A 21,192-nucleotide genomic window follows, 5' to 3' on the forward strand; every position below is an offset into this window, starting at 1 on the left:
TTCTCTAAAAACTGGTGCAATTACTTTAGTAACTGGACCACAATGACAGATCCTTCCTTGCTAACAGTTACAAAGACAGAATTAAAAACCGTTTCGAAATGCAGTTGGCTGTTCTGATTCAGCCACGTTTTTCACAAGTCTGGTGACAGCCTGCCCATGTAAACTGAAGGATCCCCAACTGCATTCCCCATCACAAACAAATCTATCCCTCACACAGTACCTTTGAGCAATACTTCAGCAGCAAGAGACAAGCTCCGAGTTGCAAGGATGATTCAGAGTAGTGGGTGAGGAATGCAAATTCCACTTTGCAAAACATTTGGTCTACAAAGCCCTCTATTACCCCACAAGACATGTCAGGCTCTGTCTTAACAGGGATTCTTAAACAGCTAAGAGACCATGTTTATAGGAGATAGGTTTAAATAATGCCTGAAGTGCTTACACATTAAGAGTCTTGCTGGGCAGGTCATGTAGGGCTGATGTCTCCTCTCACTCCTAGTTTGCCTTAGAGTCAAGTAAAATCTGTGGAACCTCATGACTGTTTTTTCTTCTGCAAGAATGAAGTATTAATTTTGCTAGAAACTCTGAAGAAAACTGGGATTTAGAGAGAAAAGTGGCTAACAAATTCTGCAAACAATCAGCAATTACTCTAAAGCACAGTGGAAAGCTGAGCAGCAAGCACTTGGATGGAGAAGAAAGTGGAAAAACGAGCAAACTGTTCCATCTTCAATACAGAGCAAAAGGTAGTTTAAAAAAAAGCAACAACCTTTCTGGCATACTAAATCCTAGCCCATTCAGAGCAATCTAAGATTTTGGAAGGAGACAGCCAATAAAACTCTTCCACAGAATAGCTTCCTAAGCATATATGAAATACCTTTCTTTGACAGACCACCCCGCCTTGAAGTAAATCCTGTTGAGTAACCAGACTAAACAAAACCACTAGCAAGAGTTTCCAGCTGAGGGGGAATGACTCAACGCAACCTACTGGGAGGACACCAGTCAGGGAGCAGTATAGTTCCCCTGTAACCCAGGAGGAAGTAGTTAAGAGACCTGCTCAGCCACTTGGATCCTCACAAGTCCATGGGACCAGATGGGATCCATCCTAGGGTGCTGAGAGAACTAGCAGATGAGCTGGCCAAGATGCTCTCCATCATTTGCCACCAGTCCTGGCTCACTGGAGAGGTCCCAGATGACTGGAAACTGACCAATGTGGTGCCCATCCACAAGAAGGGCCAGAAGAAGGAACCAGGGAATTACAGACCCGTCAGTCTGACCTCAGTGCCAGGCAAGATTATGGAACAGGTCATCTTGAGTGCAGACAGCACTCACAGGATGGCCAAGGGATCAGGCCCAGGCAGCATGGATTTAGGAAGGGCAGGTGCTACTTCACCAACGTGATCTCCTTCTATGATCAGGTGGCCTGCCTGGTGGATGTGGGAAAGGATTTCAGCAAGGCCTTTGACACTGTCCCCCACACCAAACTCCTGGCCAACCTGTCAGCCTGTGGCTTGGACAGGAGCACTCTGTGCTGGGTTAGGAACTGACTGGAGGGCTGTGCCCAGAGAGTGATGGTGAATGGTGCCACATCCAGCTAGCAGCCAGTCACTAGTGGTATCCCCCAGGGATCAGTGCTGGGCCCCATCCTGTTCAGTATCTTCACTGATGATCTGGATGAGGGGATTGAGTCCATCATCAGTAAATTTGTAAATGACACTAAGCCAGGGGCAGGAGTTGATCTGTTAGAGGGTAGAGGGGCTTTGCAGAGGGACCTTGACAGGCTGGACAGATGGGCAGAGTCCAACAGCATGAGATTAAACACATCTAAGTGACAGGTTCTACACATTGGCCACAGCAACCCCATGCAGTGCTACAGGCTGGGGTCAGAGTGGCTGGAGAGCAGCCAGGCAGAGTGGGACCTGGGGGTGCTGGTTGATAGTAGTCTGAACATGAGCCTGCAGTGTGCCCAGGTAGGCAGGAAGGCCAATGGCATCCTGGCCTGCATCAGGAACAGTGTGGCCAGCAAGAGCAGGGAGGACATTCTGCCCCTGGACTCAGCACTGGTTAGGCCACACCTTGAGTCCTGTGTCCAGTTCTGGGCTCCTCAATTAAAGAAAGATGTTGAGTTGCTGGAACATGTCCAGAGAAGGGCAACAAAGCTGGGGGAGGGGTTTGAAGCACAAAAGTCGAGGGAGCTGGGGTTTCTTAGCCTGGAGGAGGCTCAGGGGAGACTACAGCTACCTGAAGGGAGGTTGTAGCCAGGTGGGGGGTGGTCTCTTCTCCCAGGCAACCAGCACCAGAACAAGAGGACACAGTCTCAAGCTGCACGAGGGGAGGTTTAGGCTGGATGTTAGGAAGAAATTCTTCATAGAAAGAGTGATTGGCCATTGGAATGGGCTGCCTGGGGAGGTGGTGGAGTCGCCGTCATTGAAGGTGTTCAGGAGGAGACTTGGTAGGGTGCTTGGTGTCATGGTTTAGTTGATTAGATGGTGTTCGATGATAGGTTGGACTTGATGACCTCAAAGGTCTTTTCCAACCTAGTTAATTCTATTCTAATTATGATTATTTGCAAGAAGTACCACAGAATTTGTTCTATTTTCCTGGAAAAATAACACCACAGATAACTGCATTCCTCCAACTTGAAATGTGTTTCGAATTGTCTCATTAGTGTGCTGCTTCCCACTTTTCTTCATCTTTTGTGTAGTAATACTGCCATCTCTGCACTTAAGCCAAGCAATCCATTTCAGAGTTTAAGCATGTGGCTCTGTAAAAAACTGAGGCTTGCAAAAAAGTTGCTATTTACAAGTAGCCAACATAATATAAGGGAGTTGCACCATAAATATTTATAGCATCACAATTGCTGAATTCAAATGGAAAGCAGAAATAAGTTAGAGAATTTTATTTAACATAGTGACTAACGGTACAGGACATCACCTCATCCCTTCTAGTTTGCACAGTATTCTAAATGAAAGACCAAATTCCCCCAGATCACAGAATCTTAATGTAAGACACAACGTGAGGACAGAAGTCTTCCATTCAAGCAGAAGCTTTCCAAAGTCTCCACACCCCTATAGCAAGACTGCTCCTTCAAGAAGGAAGCACGGCAACCTCTCTACCTGAGCAATTAGTCTGAACCACACAATCAGATTTAAGAAAGGATGTTTTGTCACATTCAGAACAGACAATGTCTTTCAAGAAGTGCTGAATGGGCCTATCACAGGTGATTTGGACAGCCAGTGAGTTATTTTCCACAGCTGCTGAATCTTTAGGTCTAACAAAACAAAGCTCATGAGTTTTCCTAAAGCATTTCACTAAACTCATCAAGTAAAGAGAGACTAAGACATACAAGTTCCTGCTACAGGATCTTCTGAACTCATTAAGCAATCACTGAGGGCAACTGACATTAAGTAATTAATTTTGTAAGTGAAATATTGCAAGTTTACTAACACCCTTCCTCATGTTACAAGAGCCAGAAGTAAAGCTGACCAAAATACACATGACATTTGTTTTGTGGCTATTTATTTTAATGACTCTTTGTGCAAAGGTCCCATATAAGAAGTGGTCATCTGCAGCTGCTTGGGGGGAAAAAAAAAAATTGTTTCAAGAGCATCACAGCCAGACAAACCCAAAACTGCAGATCCAGAATGTACACATGGAGTCAGGACAAGTACAGTCACACACATGAAATGCAATTCTACTCTCCACACATTTAAAAAAGAAATAAGTGTAAATAACTGACTTAAATGTATGTAACCTTTGTTCTACCTAAGAGGAAATTCCATAAGTAGCAGTAACATTCCATAGTAATGCTAGCACAGTGCCAACTGTAAAAGGGAATCATGTAAATTAAAAGGAAAGCAGGGAGAAGTCTCTGTAAACCCTACACAAAGATAAAAGGCTAAGGTAGTGGCACATTAAGCAGGACCATCTTCAGGACTGCAGCATCAAATGTTGGCTAAGTATATAATCCAGAGTTAGAATGGCATGCTCCTTAAAATCCTGCCATTAACCAAACCTTTTAGAGACCAGTCATCCTCTCAGTTGTGGATGAACAGCCCTTGAAAATTAAACAAAACATCTTCATTTAACCTCTGAAGCAGCTTGTAATTTGCTCTCACTACTGCTAAAGCACCTGAGAGCACAGGACAGCACTTACTTGTACTTAACACCACTGAAACACACAGTTTAAATTGTCAGAGGCATTAAAAACAGACATGGTAGTGCATTTCCTGAAGTTATGAGTCTGTCAATCAAGATCCAATACCCTTCTAAAAGAGCACAGTGATTTAACAGTAAAGCTGTCGTAGTCATATGGTTAATGTTTGTTGTGCTGTCAAATCCTACACAGCACTAGATGATTGGGCACTGACCAACAGCAGCATCTACAGTAATGCTGTTAGATCCTGCACACATCCCTGCTTTTCTTTAGTCCAACACTCCTCTCATATACGTTCACACAGAGTTAATCTAGTGCTATTTGCTTAGCATGTCTGCCCCAGCATGGGAAAGGGTCAAAAACGAGTCAAAGGCAGTCATTTCCACCAGCTGGGAAGTGCTCTTCGACCTAAGACATAAGAGCATAGCTGCTCTGCATTAGAAACCAGTGGGAGGGTTTTGGTTTAAGAGGGAAGGAAGAGGGGAAGTGAGGCCAATGCCTTGGAGACGCAGAAAGCACCATCTTAGGCTGCAAGCTTCATTATGGGATGAATTTTTTAGTAACAGACCCTAAATTCTCCAGTGAATTCAGATCAGCTTAGAAGTACAAGAATTCATGGACTAGGGGAAGTAAAGACACACCCTGCTCCAGCCACAGCTCTTTCTCTTCATCAGTTCATCTAAAAGATCTAAATGAGTGTTATATGAGAGAACAAATAAAATCACCATGATAAAAGATTCAAGACTGGATCAGGCATTTGTAAACTGTCCTCATCCAGATTTCATCTGAATTACTCTAGATTCAGAGGCTGAGAATGGAGATCTTCAAAACCAACTCCAAAGCACTAGAATTTGTCAGTCACATGTGCCCCCTCCTGCAAATTCCAAACCAACCACACTTACCTGCTTCTGGATCTGGAGGAATCCTCCACATATACAAATTGAAGTCATCAGAGCCTGAAAGGATGTACTGTTGGGAATAAAAATAAAAGCAATTTACCACAGAGTTATTTTACTGTTGATACACTTTCTCCAAATACCCAAAATGATAAAAAAGGGTGATGCTTATTATTCTTTGCACATCACTGAGCAACTTACCGTTAAATGGGGCTGAAGTACCAGCATTAAACTATTGCATGCATATAAACAGACCAAAACTCAAAAGCAGGCTTCATATATCTAAAATTTGCTGCCCAAGTATGCATTTTCTCTGCTCAGCAGGACCATGGAGTTTGGATAGCTGTAATGCAAGAATGCCTAAATGAAGCTCTCATACTTTGCACCCTGCAACTTTGGCCTTTTTTTAACATCAGAGTATTTTATCCTTTCTTCTCGTCTCCTCAACTACTGAGGAAAACTCCAAACAACACATACCTAAGATGGGAGCTAACATGTCTGTTACACACAAGAGCAATACATCTGGCTCATCAGTCTGCTAGAGCCCACCAAAAGACAGTCACTGAGGATAACCTTGAACACTGCACAAACCCAAAGCTAAACATTCACTGTTAGCAAGTCTCAAACAATTTAAACAACTACATTTACCATACTGTTCATTTTTTCTCCTCATCACAGCTAGTCTGAAGCAGTGGAGCCTGTCCTTTTTCATCAGTGCATGAATGATAAGCAATCTCTTTATTGTACAGAAGTTTAGGCAACATGCCCTCTGAAGTAGCTTAATAGACTACAAACAAGCACTGGAATGACAGGTGACATTTGGCATGGTAAAAAGCTTATGCTTCTTAGTTATGAGAAGCCACAAACCATGTCTTGTCCTCAAATCTCTCTTCTCCAATTGACTCTACTCCCTGACCTTTATTTCTTCCCTGATTAAATATGAGATGACTTGTAATGGAACCAAAGGCAGATTCAATCTCAGTTATACTGGTAGAGAGATCGTAATCTTTAGCACTCAATTGACTTCTGCTTAATAAATTCAGGATTCTGCTTAATCAACAGAGTCTAGAAGTTGGGGGGCGTTGTTTTATTATCATGGCAGAGAGAAAAGAGAAAAGAAGAAATGGAGGAACTTTGTCCACTTTCTAACCTTTGATAGGAGTCAAATACTATTTTGTTTGGCTCAAATATAACTGTTTTCTGTCTTGCACTCTCCAGGGACACACAAACTCATCAGGCAAAGCAACATTGAGCAGAGAAGAGCCAAGTCCTGAAATAACACAGGACTGAGAAGTCAGTAAACAACAACAACAAAAATACCCTAAAATGGAAACAACTGCTATAAATTCACATACATTCTGCTTGCAATGCTAATTACATTTGTGCAGTGTTTGGATGTTTCCAGCCACAAATATGCAATAAACAACCATTAAAATCCCTTGTTTAGTTTCCTACTAATGCAATCTATAATTCTTTTTTTCTCTTAAGGATGTAAGCACTTACGAATGCAATTCTGCTCATTTTCTGACAGAGAAGCAGCACTGATCAAACAAAAGTTCCTTTAAGAAGTTGTGCATACTAGTTCTGCATCACTCAGACCCATGCTTTTCAAGTCAGAAAGTGAATTCTACAAGCCAGCACATTCAAGCACTGAGGTAGCTCACCTCTGCCAAACTGACCTGACGGTGCCAGGAATATGTACTAACCTTTCACGTGACTGCTCATAAGTATCAGCCCACAGCAGGCTGAGCCACTGTCCCAAAACTGCACAGACTAGAGCTCCTACAGGCAACCTCCCAACAATCAGAAAGAAAGCACTTGTAATATGTTCTGTTACTAAGAAATGCTACATGGAAAAAACCCAAACCATAACAAAACAAGGTCTTCTTTAAAGCTGTAAAGATGCAGCTAACTGTTAGCATTTATTATCACCAATACACTCCAGGAACCCCTTAGATTGCTGGTGCTCTGCTGTGCTGTCATTCCAAGAGATATGCCCCCCCCAACGCCCTTTCCCTGGAAGAGTTAAGGCCAGGTTGCATAGGGCCTTGGGCAATCTCTCCAGTGTTAGGTGTCCCTGCCCGTGGCAGAGGGGTTAAAACTAAGTGATCTTTAAGGTCCCTTTTAATCCAAACTACTCTATGATTACTATGGTTGAAGCAGCAACTTGTTTGCCAAGGATATGTGGAGGAAAATGAAGACTTCTAAAGCAGCTAGAAAGCTCAGAATCCTGAACTTATGCCCATAACACCCTTCCTCCCCACCCCCCCAAAAACCAAACAAGTTGTAACAACTCCTCGATATGAGAGTCACTTAGCACTTTTAAGTCATAAATCAAACAAACCTACCAGTGATGACAAGCCTGAAAAGGACAGATTTCAGATATCCTGCAGCAAGCACACGGCACAGGAAAAAGGCATTACGTATCCACAGGCAACAGAGCGTCTGTGAGACTCCTCAGGTCAGCTTCCAAACTGATTTGCAGAGGAACACATTGTGTATCCTGTAAAGCTCAATGGCCAGTTGTGCAGGTAATCTGATGTATGAATTCCCACCAAACAAGAACATACTACCAGCACAGTATTTCTGAGCAATCTGATCTAGTTGAAGATGCCCTTGCTCAGTGCAAGTGGCTGGATTAGATGGCCTTTAAAGGTGCCTTCCAATCCAAAGCATTCTGTGAAAGACCACGGATTCAAGCAATTCTGTTTAGCTTTGGAGATAGCAACATTTAGAGTGCACTTGCAGTGATGTGGACTAATGAAAATCTGACTGCACTATCAAGACTGTAACCAGGACACCAAGACAAATGATCATTCCCTTTACTTGGTACTTTCAAAAGTCACACCTGTTTGAGACCCTGACACAGGAGTGACACTAATGAATCAGAGTGCAGAAGGGCCACTGGGGCTGAAAGCCCATGACCTCAAGGACCTAAGGGACCTAGCCTTATTTGGTCAGAAGTGAAGGGACAGAGTGGACCTAAACAGTTTCCCAGTGTTTGAAGCAATACAGCAGCTGGGGACAGACTCCTCTCAGAGGCATGTAGTGGACGTTCAGGAAGTAACAATCACAAGTCACAGCAAGGGAAATTCCAGCTGAGCACATAGGAACAGCAAGTTCAAGCAAGTGTAACAAACACTGCAACTTGGCACCAGAAAGGTGGTAGAATCTCCACCCTTGCAAACACCAAATGTATCTGGACAATTCCCTGAGCAACCTAATCTGACTCTGAAGATGCTGTGCTCTGAAAAGCAGCTTAAGCCAGATGATCTCCAGAGAAGTCTCCCTATCAATTTTTTTTCAAAGATTAACAAAATAAAAAGGGAAGCAATTGTCTTGGTGGACTGGGGTTAGTTTTGGGGTTAAGGGGCAGGAAGGGAGAGGTGGGCAGTGCCAAGAAAACACCCATCTGAAATGTCTCCACTCCATCAGCTTGCTAGAAACTGCAAAGACAAACATAGGCAACAGAGGCATAAGCTGCAGTTCAGCACGTCACAGGATCACAGGATTTCAAGGGGTGGAAGGGACCTCTGCAGATCATCAGGTCCAACCCCACTGCCAGAGCAGGACCATATAATCTAGCACAGTTTGCACAGGAACACATCCAGAGGGGTCTTAAAAGTCTCCAGAGAAGAGACTTCCACAACCTCTCTTGGGAGGCTGCTCCAGTGCTCTGTGACCCTTACAGCAACTAAGTTCTTCCTTATGCTGAGGTGGGACCTCCTGTGATGGTAGTTAACATCCATAGCCCCTTGTCCTATCACAGGGCACAAGTGAGAAGAGGCTGTCCCTTCCTTCTGGACACCCAACCCTCATCTAGTAATACATTTATTAGATCCCCTCTCAGTCTTCTCCTCTCCAGAATAAACAGCCCCAGGTCTCTCAGCCTGTCTTCATAAGGCAGTGCTCCAGTCCCTAAATTATCCTTGTAACCCACCATTGGACACTCTCAAGTAGATCCCTGTCCCTCTTGAACTGAGGAGCCTAGAATTGGATGTAATAATCCAGGTGGGGCCTCATTAGGGCATAGTAGAGGTAGATCTGCTGGACACATTCTCCTTAATGCACCCCAGGATACCATTAGCCTTCTTGGCCACAAAGGCACATGGATGTCCCATGGACAACTTCTTGTCCACCAGCTCTCCCAGGTCTTTCTCTAGGGGGCTGCTCTCTAAGCAGATCACCTCCTAACCTCCACTGGTTTAGTTTACTATTCCTTCCTAGGTGCAGGACTGCACTTATCCTTGTTGAACCTCATTAGGCTCCACTTTGCCCAGCTGACATACATTGAGGTGGTCACAATACAGGGAATTTAAAGAAAGAAAATGGCAAAGATACACTTAAGGGTTTAATTCTGCAACTCAGATGTATCAGTAAGTGCCAATGGGCTGCGAGTTGCAAACTTTTTATATTAAATCTTATTTCGATAGCTCTGCCAACAATTAGCATAAATAGATCATATGCCCCAAAATACCCAACTATTTGGTATCTCTGCCATTTTACTACTGCCACAGTAGCAGCCAGCATTGCTTTCCACTCTCCTTTCCTGTTAGGATGCCTCTGGAGCACATGCTTTCCTACTGTTCTCACAATACTGAACTGAATCCCCAGACACATTTCTTTCATCCTTTTCTGTAAGGCCAGGTGACAGGAGGTTAAGAAATAGAATGTGGCTTTTCAGAGAGAGACCGAGAGCCTGCCAGGAGCACAACTTCATGACTGCAGCTATTGCAAGAAAGATGTGCCAGTTGAAGCTCCAAGAGCAGACACCCAAGCTACCAAAGCCAGAAACATGTCTCTTTCATGGCATTTGAATAAGAAACTCAGTTTCAATTAATACTCTCTGCACAAGACAATGGGAAGCTAAGGCCTTTGGAGAGCGCAGCTGGACTGACATTACTAGGACATTTACAAGATCATCTGTGAAAACTTCACTTTGATTAATTTATTATTGCTATGCCAATCAGCAAATACTTTTCCACACTACTTGAAAGCCAAAGAATAAGGATTGAGAAAATGCAAAAAGTCTCTCCATACTGATAGAAAATTCAAACATGTAATTGCTATGAAGTGCACCAAGCCCCACCTAATAATACTGAAATCCTAAAGGAGTAGGGTAGACTCTTCAAAAGGAAAGAACAGAAAGGAAAGACAAAGGGGTCAGGGTGGGGTAGATAGAACACTGTCATACCTCATATGCTTAAGACTCCACTGTAGTTGTGACCAAGGATTTTTGGTCTTTGGAGGATGTGCAAAATGTCATTCCTAGCAGAGTACCTTCTACACACTCACTCTAAGAACAAAAGCCCAGATAATCAAATTACAGAAGCAAGCCCAAAAGAGGCAGAACAATGAGCATTCATAGAGATTAGCAAATGGCTAAGACAGCATGCATTCTCCCTTCACCCACACAAGACAAACTCCAAGCAGAACATAACCTCCTGAAGTAGTGCACTGCTGTATTCTGAATCAGACCTGAGCATCTGAGCTCCTCTCCTCACACAATGTCTGATGTCTGGGAGGAGACACCAATATTAAAACCACCTGTTTCATTGTCTGCATTTCTGCTGCTGTATCTCACCAGGAATTCTAAAATCAACATTTGCAATATTCACATGAACATGACATTAGACAGAAAAAACCAGTTTCTAGTAATTAATATTGTAGGATTTTCAGAAGGGAAGAATCAGCTTCTACATCTAGCTGCTAGCAACAATGACAGGAAAAGGCTTCCAGATGACTACTAGCTGCTGATTCAGAAGTTTGCCTTAGAAGGAAGAAAACTCTCAGGCACAGAGTCTGCTGCTGGAGAAAACACAAATTCAGTCTGAGCTTCAAGTATGCATAAAATGCTTCAAATGACCTACCATCAGGAATCTGGCAGAATTACTTCGGACTAGAGCTCCCCACTCATTCCACTGTAACTCTTCTCATTTTCTCTCTCCCCAAGGAAATTACAGCAGCTGATATAAATAATTTGAGATCTAATCTGTTGCTGCTGTAGTCTCATAACAGTAGCATTAGCATTGCACTTTGCAGAGCACAACTACCCTGGGGAATTAATTTTTGTTCTTAACACTGCCAGTCTGAAAGCTTTCAAGATCCCACAAGCTCCATTTCCTCAGGTGCTACAGAATATTGATTATTTTAATAAAATTGCATCTAAATCAAGCTTTATTTCACAGTTTCCAGCATACACATTTCCTGTTCCCACAAAATTTCCTCTTACTTATGACCTATACGGGAGGAACTGTTGTACTTTTGGCCCTAGACAAGGGACCAGATGATACAGATAGCTTTCCCAAAAGTCTTTTGTGATGTAGGAGGGCCTTGAACCCAACAAAATCTGATTGTATCAGTACAATCATCTTACCCCTTTAAAACAGTCCTGTGAGAAGAATGAAAGTTACAAATAATAGCAAAAAGTAGGAAGAAACATCACCTCATATAAACATATATGATTTTCTCTGTGCTTATATATACACACACATAAAACATAGCAACTGCAAACACAGGTCCTACTATACATTACGTATCTTGCATGGAAAATGTTTGACAGAATACAACAAGAATCTTTTGTGATGCAAAACCTGCTCCACACATCTTCCTTACAAATGAGGCCTCCCCTGCTTTTTTCATCCATTACCCAAATCAAAAATAGAATTAAGAAGAACTGTATTTAATTTACCATGTGAGCAGAATTTAATGTCAACTCTGCATATCCCGAAGGTAGAAATCCCACAGATACACTTTCAAATCATCTTTCTGCTGTTAAGAGTACCCACTACCCAGAGGGGAAATAAGGCAAAGACATCTATGAAGAAGGAAAATACTTTTTCCTATTCAAAAAACATCAAGAAGGAAACCGACAAGGAATGAGCAAGACAATACAGCTCGTTTGTGATGGACAACACCACAGGAATAAAAGAAAAAACCTTGAGTATTTCCAACAGAGCAGAGCACTCCTTTCATCTCCTTAAGCAACTGAGAAATAAACAGCAGTCTATTGACCAAGTATTTCCATCTCTTTGTGATTCCCAATCTTTCCTTAGAGCTGTTACCTTTGTGTTGAAGAATCCAGGCTTTTAGCACAGAGTTCCCACCGGGTACAGATTGAAAAGCTGCTCTAATGATCATCTGCTCACTTCCTCGGTAGGCATGTTCACCCCTACATCCCTTGTGCCAACATCAGCACTCGTGACAGTGGTGGTCTGGTTCAGTAGCTAGAACAGTAAAACCCCATACAAATTGCAAAGAGTCATTCAATATATTTCTTCTAAGTTGGTTATTTCAACCAGCTTCTATAGGGGTTAGGTGGGTGCCAGTACAGCCCAAGTAAAGTAACAGGGCCTCCCCTCTCAGTGCCTTGTTTGTACCTTCAGACTGCAACTCCAGTCAGAGTGGCTGCCTCTTCTCCTTTTACAAGCTCTCACTTGTTACCAACTATGAAGTTCCTCTCCCCAAGGCTGTTAACCAGGGTGTATGATTGGGAAGATAAAGAGTAGGCTTACTGGCCTCTTGTTGTTGCCTCTCAATGACAAAACCTAAAGCAAGAAGACACATAACTGGGAATGCTAATCCTGAAAAAAGTTTTGAAAAAACTTATGGTTAAGACATTCACTTACCCACAAGAAAGGGCACTTATACAATCTTTTATCTACTGCTTTGCAATACAGCCTTATCTTTTACAGAGTATTTAACAAATTTAAAGAGTATGGTACAACTGAAACACCACAATGCTGCGAACTAAAGAAACATGCTTGCTTTGAAACCACCTCTCTTTCCTTTTTTTTTTTTTTTTGTACTAGCTATAAAAGCAGTTTACAATCTTCACCATTAGAGACACTTTTTCAGAAATGCTGAAACAGGCACAAAAAGAGAGCTTAGAATTTTTCCATCTCAGCCTGAGAAGCAGGTAAGCCCAAAGGCCTTTTACCACAGAAACTTTGTTCCTCAGTATGAACATGCCTATCTCATGTGAACTGGAAAAAGAAAAGCTGTGACACAGCAGACTGGAGAAACACAAACTGTTTCTAGCACATCAAATTCAAAGCCAAAAATTTGTATTCTCACTCCCTAAATCCCTAATCTTCTAAGCAGCCAACTCTGCGTGCGGTAGTTTCAAATGCTTACAGAAGCATCATCAAGAATAATCCATCAACATTTTTACAGCTGCCTTTTTGCCTCACAGAAAGGCCATAACAGTAATTACATTCATGAACAAAAAGCAACTTAGAAAGCTTTCTTGTGGATTTCTATGGCAGGGAAAATATTCCTATTACACTCCATAGAAAGCAACATGTTTAACTGAGTGTATGAAGGGGACTCTTCTATGCATGGCTGTAACCACACATACCCCAATTGCTTGTCTCCTTCAGCCATCTGTTACTTTCCTTTTTCAAAGTGCCAAATCAAATACTCTGTTAATCAAAACCCACCAGAATTAAGTCACTTCTTCAGTATCTAGACAAAGCTTAGTTTTAACACCTCAGCGATGAACACTGTTGGTCCAGCACCCATTGCGGACCCCTTTCAGCAGCACATTCCTGCGCACTGTCCCTTCCCTCTCCCCAGTCAAGGCACCTACTAATCTCTGTATTTCCTGTGACACACTATGTGGAAAGTCTCCCAAGTCAGAGTTCCACTCCACAAGAATTACCTTCAGCATGTGTCCCTTTGGGCTAACGGTCCACGGGTCTAAAAACTTCCCCCAAGAGCTTACAGGAATGCAAAAGAGAAGGGAGAGAGGAGCTGGGGCTGCAGAATGCCCTGGGGAATGGGGGAAGAGATGATCAAAGTAAGGAGGGTTAAAAGAAGACTTTCAGCCTCTTCTATCAAAGCCCTGACTCTGGAAAGATATTTTCAGTGCACCTCTCCCATGTCAATTACCAAAAGCACTGAGAAATAAATAATTTCATAGGTAAATACATTATTAATGTATGTGTTGTATATGCATGCAAGGTTACACATACAGAAGGGATTTAAACTGCCATTTAGATAAAAGTAAAAAACAACATACACCCTCATCAGTAGTTCCTCAAAGAAGCCAATTTAAGATAGAGGAAAACATTGATTTTCTTTTTATCCAAGCATAGCAATGTATTTGCACTCTCTTTGTACTTTTCATGTATTATGAAATGCTGACTGCAATAAGCCACTATTCATTAAGAAGTTTTACATGCACAGGAAACTCATATTATTTAAAAAAAAAGAATAAAATCCCTTTCTTCCTTTTTCAGTTCTTAAAGCTAGACATTCAGAAGTACTGCTTCCTGAGGACAAATGGCCATTAAGTTAGATGACACAGAAGAAAACTTCTACTTCTTTACAAAGGCAATACGCCTTCACGAAGTAAGACACCTATACAGCCTGGAAGGGTTATGTTCATGCCACGATTGTGTCCTGCTAAAAACTGGATGGTCCCTAGGCAGGGCTATTTAGAACACAGGCTTCAACATAATGAAGGTTGTAACTTTATAGGGAGTTGGAGCAGTCTGCAGTACTGTGAGTAGCACATTCCTGAAACTCTCCTATACCAGAGTAATGTCAACAGAAAAGGCTGAGTGCTGATGTAATGTCTGAGGGCATGCCAGAGTCAAGACATTTTTTGTTTGATTCACAGGGTACAAGTTATTTCTTCCCACCCCCACCCTTTCTAAGGCAGGCAATAAGCAGTTGATTTTATAGCCACAAGTGTACAGAGCCTCACATTATCTGCCCAGTGAAAAAAAGGAATGAGCTGACAGCATTCACCACTGTGACAGGCAACAACTCTTGAGCATGGAAAGCTTTTGGCCTATTTTACTTAGGATGAGGAGTTTGCATTTTGTGGCTCCTTTTCTGCTGCCACCCATCACTACAGCCTCTGAGGCTCCTACACTTAAGGATACCTTTGGGTACCTGAAGCTCCTCAATGCTTCCTGTATCCTCAGAACCAAGAAGATACTTGCCTAGCAACTAACACCACGTCTCAAATCCTAATGCTAACAAAAAGAATGGAAACTCTGTCAGTACCTTGACACAGCTTGAGATTCTCACACCTTTTATGATGTGTGTGCAAACAAACACTTGTGGACACAAAGGCAAAGTCAGTGGGAGTCAGGTGCATAAACAATGTACCTTTAAAATTCTGGGCCTGGATGCCTGTACCAGAAGGACAGATAAATTATACTCTCACATACACCTCTAGAGCCAACAGAGGGAGTGGGCAGTTGAGAGTCAGCTTGATCCATCTAAGCCTCCTCCCCTTCCACAATTCTGAGTCAAGAGAGCTGCCAGGTTAACGCAAACAGCATCCATTTTTGAATGCACTTAGCTACCAACGTCAGAGCTCTCCTACAATAAAAAGAAAAACCAGTGTTGTGTGGAGGAGGTCATTACACTCATGACACAGACAAAAGAAAGACAGTTCAGAGAGGAGCAGGTGAAGGCAATTACAAATGGGTGCAAATGAAACACCAGCTAGATATTGCCTCTCAAGCTTTGTACTTCTGAAAAACAAGAGAAGTCTAGCTATGGCACGTCGAGGAAAAATGCTTGCATATACTGCTTGTTAACCTTCAAACCATGCCAATAATCCTTTTGGAAGAAAACAAGGGTTTGCAAGGGCATAAAAAGAAAAAATGCTGTTCATCCTCCAAGATCCCTGTCACTTAGCTTGCGCTACAAACCACACACACAAAATACCTGCAACAACTCGAAACCACCTAAGCACTTCAGAATGTTTTCTTCTAAACTCAAATAAATAAATAAATCACTAGGGTTAACAGGTGAATCTGAGTGTTATTCTCTAAAAGTATTAATAGTATTCCATTCTTTGTTAAAAGAGTTCAATCTACTTCCATCACAGACGCTTCAACAAAATGAGCTGGTCACACATCACTGCACACCTGCTGTTAGCAGGTTTTCATCTAGAGTGACAAGTCAGGAGTTTGGGATCCAAGTCATAACCTGTGGACAATAAAAGGCAGTGCTGAGAAAAGACAGGGGCCTAAAAGCCATCAACAGACAAACTAATCAAACTGTTCTCCAACTAGAAGTTTGTGTGTGTTATTTGTGTGTGCTCTTCATGTTCATTTAACATACATACTTTGTCAAAGTAAGAATAACACATCTGATCACTATGGGAACTGAAGTACCTTGAAATATCAAAAGTGTTCTCTAAGAGAGCTCTTCAGTTGTGTTTGCAGATCAGACTCCCATTTTCACCATTCTGGAATCAACAGCTCCACATGGAATGTGGTGTTATTTACCTTCTCTGTAGATTTTCACCATTGTGTTACAGTAAACTTCAGAAGGGAAGTTCTAAGATACTAACAGCTGTGGGTTTTTAAATCATGACCATCAGGGTTTAGAGGAAAGCTTCTTGTGAGTACACCATTTCCTGAATAAAAAGTTCATAGAAAGATCAGCAAAAGCTGTAGCTCTGTATGGAGCTGAATGTCACAGCACTGAAAGGCCATCTCTCCATCTCTCACATGCCCTCTGATCACCTCCTTACATTGCATTCAAACACTTGCCAGAGCCCTCCAAGTGTCAGTAAGTCATTAACACAGAAAAGTAGTAAATTCTTCTGCCAGGTTAGGAAGTTAAATCAGTGAAAGGTCTTAAGAACAGCCTCCCTATTTCAGCAAGTCACTTTTCCCCCCCAAATGCAACTACATTCTAAGCACTGAGGAATTAAGGATATCCCCTTTCTTGTTAGGAATAAAATATAGCATTGCAGTCTCATCAGGTGAGCTAACTGTGCAGACAACACAGAAGAGTTTTCCAACACAGGAGAGTCAAACTTCTAAATTACCATGCTCTGTATGAAGTATTAAAATCTAACTATTTAAGACAGTTTAAAAGAAAGGAGGGGAAAAGAGCCATCAGTTTAATAAAGGTGAAAAGAAAAAAAAATGAAGACAGTGAAAATTAGTTGCCATGACAGAACATTTCTAAAGAAGCCTAAAGTGCCACTTATAATTTGAACACAACTTTTTATACTTAAATCCCTTCGAATGAGCATTAGCTTAGATGAAGTTTTGATCCTACAAGGAAATACAAGCAAGGAATTCTGTGAAACTCACTTGGCATGGATCAGGAATGAAAGACAAAGGACAGCAATATGAACCTGCAACCAGATTAAATTGCAAGCTTGATTTTTATTTTTAATGAATTCCAATTTGCAAGGGAAGTCCTGCATGCATTATTTCATACTCACAGAACTCACCAAAACCCAAAAGCATAGTACCTGTACAGAAGGGCAGATCTCCAAGAACATTGTAATTTCAATTGTGTATCTTGCACTAGGTACCAACTCTAACCTTCTTGTCTAGACACACCCACAACTGGAATTGGGTTCTCCATTAAAAGCAGTCCCTAGGGATTACCCATAATGTTGACAGTCTTGGTCAGCTGGATTTGAGCATCACCAGGCAGTCACAGACATATGCAGCTGGGCAACACGTTGGCATTTTCTGCCACTTGCATTATCTTTTTCCCTTCCAGTTAGGGGATGAGTACTAGCAGGTATTCAAATGTCAAATTCCACACCTCTCTATTGTTCTATATTAAGCTTCATCCTCCCCATCAGCTTTTTACAGCATTTTTAAGGAAATGCAAATATCTCTTGTTCTGACTTCTAACTGGTTAGCAGCATTATGTGCTGCTACTGATCCGAACAGGAAGCCCATCAAGCCAAAACAGTATCAAGGTTTTTAAACATACAGACTTCCAAAGTACTTCATCAACCCAATACAGAACAGCCATGTTCTTCCCATTAAAGTATCACACTACTCATATGAAAATGGCCCAGAAAGCAAAACAGACATCTTCTCTAACAGATGAGAAGCTAAACAGTATGTCAGTGTATATAGGTCTACTCTGACTTCCAGAGGAGAGAGGAGTTATCATCTTTAGGCTGACTAAACAACACATCAAAAGTCATCAGCAGTTTCCTTCTTAAACAATCCATGTATTTTGTGTTGGCCCATTATTTATGGTAAACCACTCTTATTTTAAGATGGTTTCATTATTGCATTTTCACACTCCTTCTGCCAAAAACTATGGAAAACTCAGGAAAACACTGCTCAATTTCAGTGATCCAAATGCATTTCCTACTTGCAATCTGAAAGAAGCTCAACTGTGCCTCCTGCAGTAGCAGCAATAGAATTCATGGCCAAATTCACATGGCAGGAATGCTGTTAATGACTGTAAAATTCTCAGATCTTAGTTCTATACTATCATGGCTCGAAAATACATTTTTGTTCTTAGAGAGTTTAGTGGCTGCTAAATGCAGCTGTCCAAACACTATATCCAGCTCTAGAATCATACAAACTGCTGTTAGTCACTTTGTGTGATCTATTTCTTTGTGGCTAGTAGCAGGGACAGAGTGTTGCCTCATTGAAGTAACAAACTATTCTTTCTTAGCCACCTGCTATCACCACTTGCAGAACACTGAACTAAAAAAGACCTCTAATCTGATCCAGTATTAAAGGAAAAACATTATAATTTGAAATAAGAAGCAGTAATTCTATAAATCCACAGCATTTATGTTTGTGGGATTGCCTCTACTGCGCTCAGAGGCAAAACTGAAATGAAAGGAAGATGTTTCCTTACATGTAGATATTATCTGCTCATAGTTCTAAAATCATAGTAACTTGACCTGAAAGGCTTCTGCCAACTTTGTTCTTGTGCATATCACCTTCCAAGTATTAGATCCTATCAAACAAGGAGCTTTATCACGTGCTTTGGTATGTGTTTTTCTTCTTTCAGAGCCTACGCTGCAGAACAGTTGTGAGGCCAGCCTACATATGTCCTGCCTCCTGCTTTATCTCCTGCATGAGAAAAGGAGCCTTACAGAGGTGTTTTCAAACACTCATGGAAACCATGGAGATGGGGGAGAGTGCTGTTTGCTTATTACCTGATCACGATCACCTGCAAAACAGCAGCTCTTCATAGTACATGAGTTGAAGTACCCTTGGTTGTCAAACTGGAAGACAGGCAGCCGGCAGTGGATGTCATAGAGGACTGGGGGAAGGCGCCGACGCAGTGCCAGCAGCTGGGTTCCATTGCTGTTGAACCGGACACTCATGGCACTCTGAAGGGAGAGGTTTCCACCGTACCGGAGCAGCGAACTGGGACAAGGCAGAGGAAACAAATGAGATGGACTGTGCATATCAACCGAACTGCTTAAAGACAGAACTCTGAAATGAAATCTGAGGTTAAAGACAATCAAACAAGCTCAGTAAACTATAATCTTATTTAGTTTCTGCTTCAAAGCATCAATTCCCGAACAAACTTGATTCAAAAACTGAATGACATACTACCAAAGTGCTAAGACTGTAAGTCTCCAGAAGGGTAGTTAAAGACTGCACAGTTTTGTTAGCAACAAACACATTTCCTGCACAGAAGCCAAGTCTCATAGAACAGCCTTAAAAAGCCTAAAACCCTTAAACAGCCTTAAAGAGGCTGTTCTTGCACTTTTGGGATGTCTGCATTTGAGGCTGACCTACCAGCACTCAGCTCTTTTTGTTCAGCTGGTGCCTGAGTCCAGCCAGCCCAAACTTTTTTCCTTCCTCTGCCTGGCACCAGACAGAATTTTCTGATTGTAGATACTTTGACCATTAACTCACTTCTGCTTCTATTTACATTTCCACAGGGCATCAGAGGATGTTTGAACTCTACAATCAGCTCCAGCTGTCTCAAATAAAAAGCCATCTTACTAACTAGTTATTGCAAGACATGCTAAAATAAGTCACTTGGCAGTATTTTTAGATGAAGCAAATTTGAGACTAGCTAAGTAGGCAAGGCAATCATGCCACCACATGACACCATCACCTAAAACTCTCACATGGGTGAATTAGCCAGTTGCCTTGTACCATATAAGGCTGTTTGATCAAAGCTGGAATATTTGTACCCAGTTCTTTTTGACAGATACGAGCCAAAGACCAGAGGGTCACGAGTTTCCATGCTTCTCTTTAAACCAGTAACAGAACATGGAAATTGTACCATCCAGGAAACTAAAGACAATAAAAGTATGCCCTACATTCCAGCTTGCTTTGCATGGGTGTTTCCCGCCCCCCCCCAAAGACTTAATTCAAACCCTGTACTTGACATGATTGTGGAAAAGGAGACAAAGGAAGACATTTTATCACTTTTTTGTGCAGCAACCACAGTACCTGAGCTTGACCTTTTGTTAACAGGTTTTGAGCAATCCCTGTCAAATCTCGTTAAGAGCTATGACTTGTATACACCTTCTGGATCAGACAAAGCATGCCAGGATAGAATTTACAGAGAGCACTCCATTCATGGATTTTAATGCATTATACTTTCTGATGTAACTCTCTGCCCCAACATTTGTGAAAAATGAGTCACCCCACACGGATGGGAAGCCACATTCCGGGCAAGCTGCTGCATGCATCATTGTATGAGATACAGTGAAGTTGAAAAGCTCTTTTCCTAACTAAGACATAGTTAAGCAAAACCAAAAACAAACCAAAAGATTCCAAGTGATGAAAACACGAGAAAGACTGCTCTCAGACACATGCACTTTGTGAATGAACTGACCACTCAGAGCCAGGATGCCACAACAGAACCCAATGTCACATTTTCCAAGTCACCTAATAAGAGCTTCAAACTGGGCACTGAAACTTCAGAATGCCTCTATCAGTGTGAAGAGTCCTGCTCTCTCATATGGAAGCATTCTCCTCCTCACAGGCAAAGCTGCTGAGCTTCTCTTTATAGTGTTTATGGATTTTAATAAAGTCATGAGAAAAGGGAATACCAGAAACTATACCCTTGGAGACAAGGATTTAGGATCATCAGCCCTAGTTTCTGTTCAGCAAGATCAATGAAGTATTCAGCCAGCTCAAAATATTCAGTTAGGCATAAAAAAAACCCTCAACCCTGAAGACTAATAAAACCCAAAACACACATGACTTTTTTTCCTCCCCTCCTCCTCTCCTGATCGGTTTTTATAAGTAAAATAGCTTTTGTATGGAAGTTTCCACTTACTTACAAAACCCCTAAAAACCCAAAGCAAACAAACCCTTCAGACACCCCACCACACAACAAAACAAAACATCCCCCCCCAAACAAAATTAAAGAAAGAAAAACCCAACAACCAACCAATAGCTCAACCCAAAAGACACACAGAAG

At 41.9% G+C, this 21,192-nt stretch overlaps 1 protein-coding gene across 7 annotated transcripts in view; it reads right to left on the bottom strand.

The window, feature by feature from the left end:
* Positions 1 to 21,192, bottom strand: part of DCAF5 (DDB1 and CUL4 associated factor 5) — a 72,026-nt gene that overhangs the window by 15,163 nt on the left and 35,671 nt on the right. For all 7 annotated transcript variants that reach the window (XM_068162079.1, XM_068162080.1, XM_068162084.1 and 4 more), the window contains 2 exons: positions 18,956 to 19,169; positions 5,053 to 5,119 (listed from right to left, as the gene is read on the bottom strand). In XM_068162079.1, coding sequence (XP_068018180.1) covers positions 5,053 to 5,119; positions 18,956 to 19,169 — 281 coding nt within the window. The remainder of the gene's footprint in view (positions 1 to 5,052; positions 5,120 to 18,955; positions 19,170 to 21,192) is intronic.

Source organism: Melanerpes formicivorus, unplaced genomic scaffold (genome assembly GCF_026170545.1).
Source record: "Melanerpes formicivorus ecotype bairdi unplaced genomic scaffold, bMelFor1.0.p_v2 SCAF_62, whole genome shotgun sequence".
Classification (NCBI taxonomy): domain Eukaryota; kingdom Metazoa; phylum Chordata; class Aves; order Piciformes; family Picidae; genus Melanerpes; species Melanerpes formicivorus.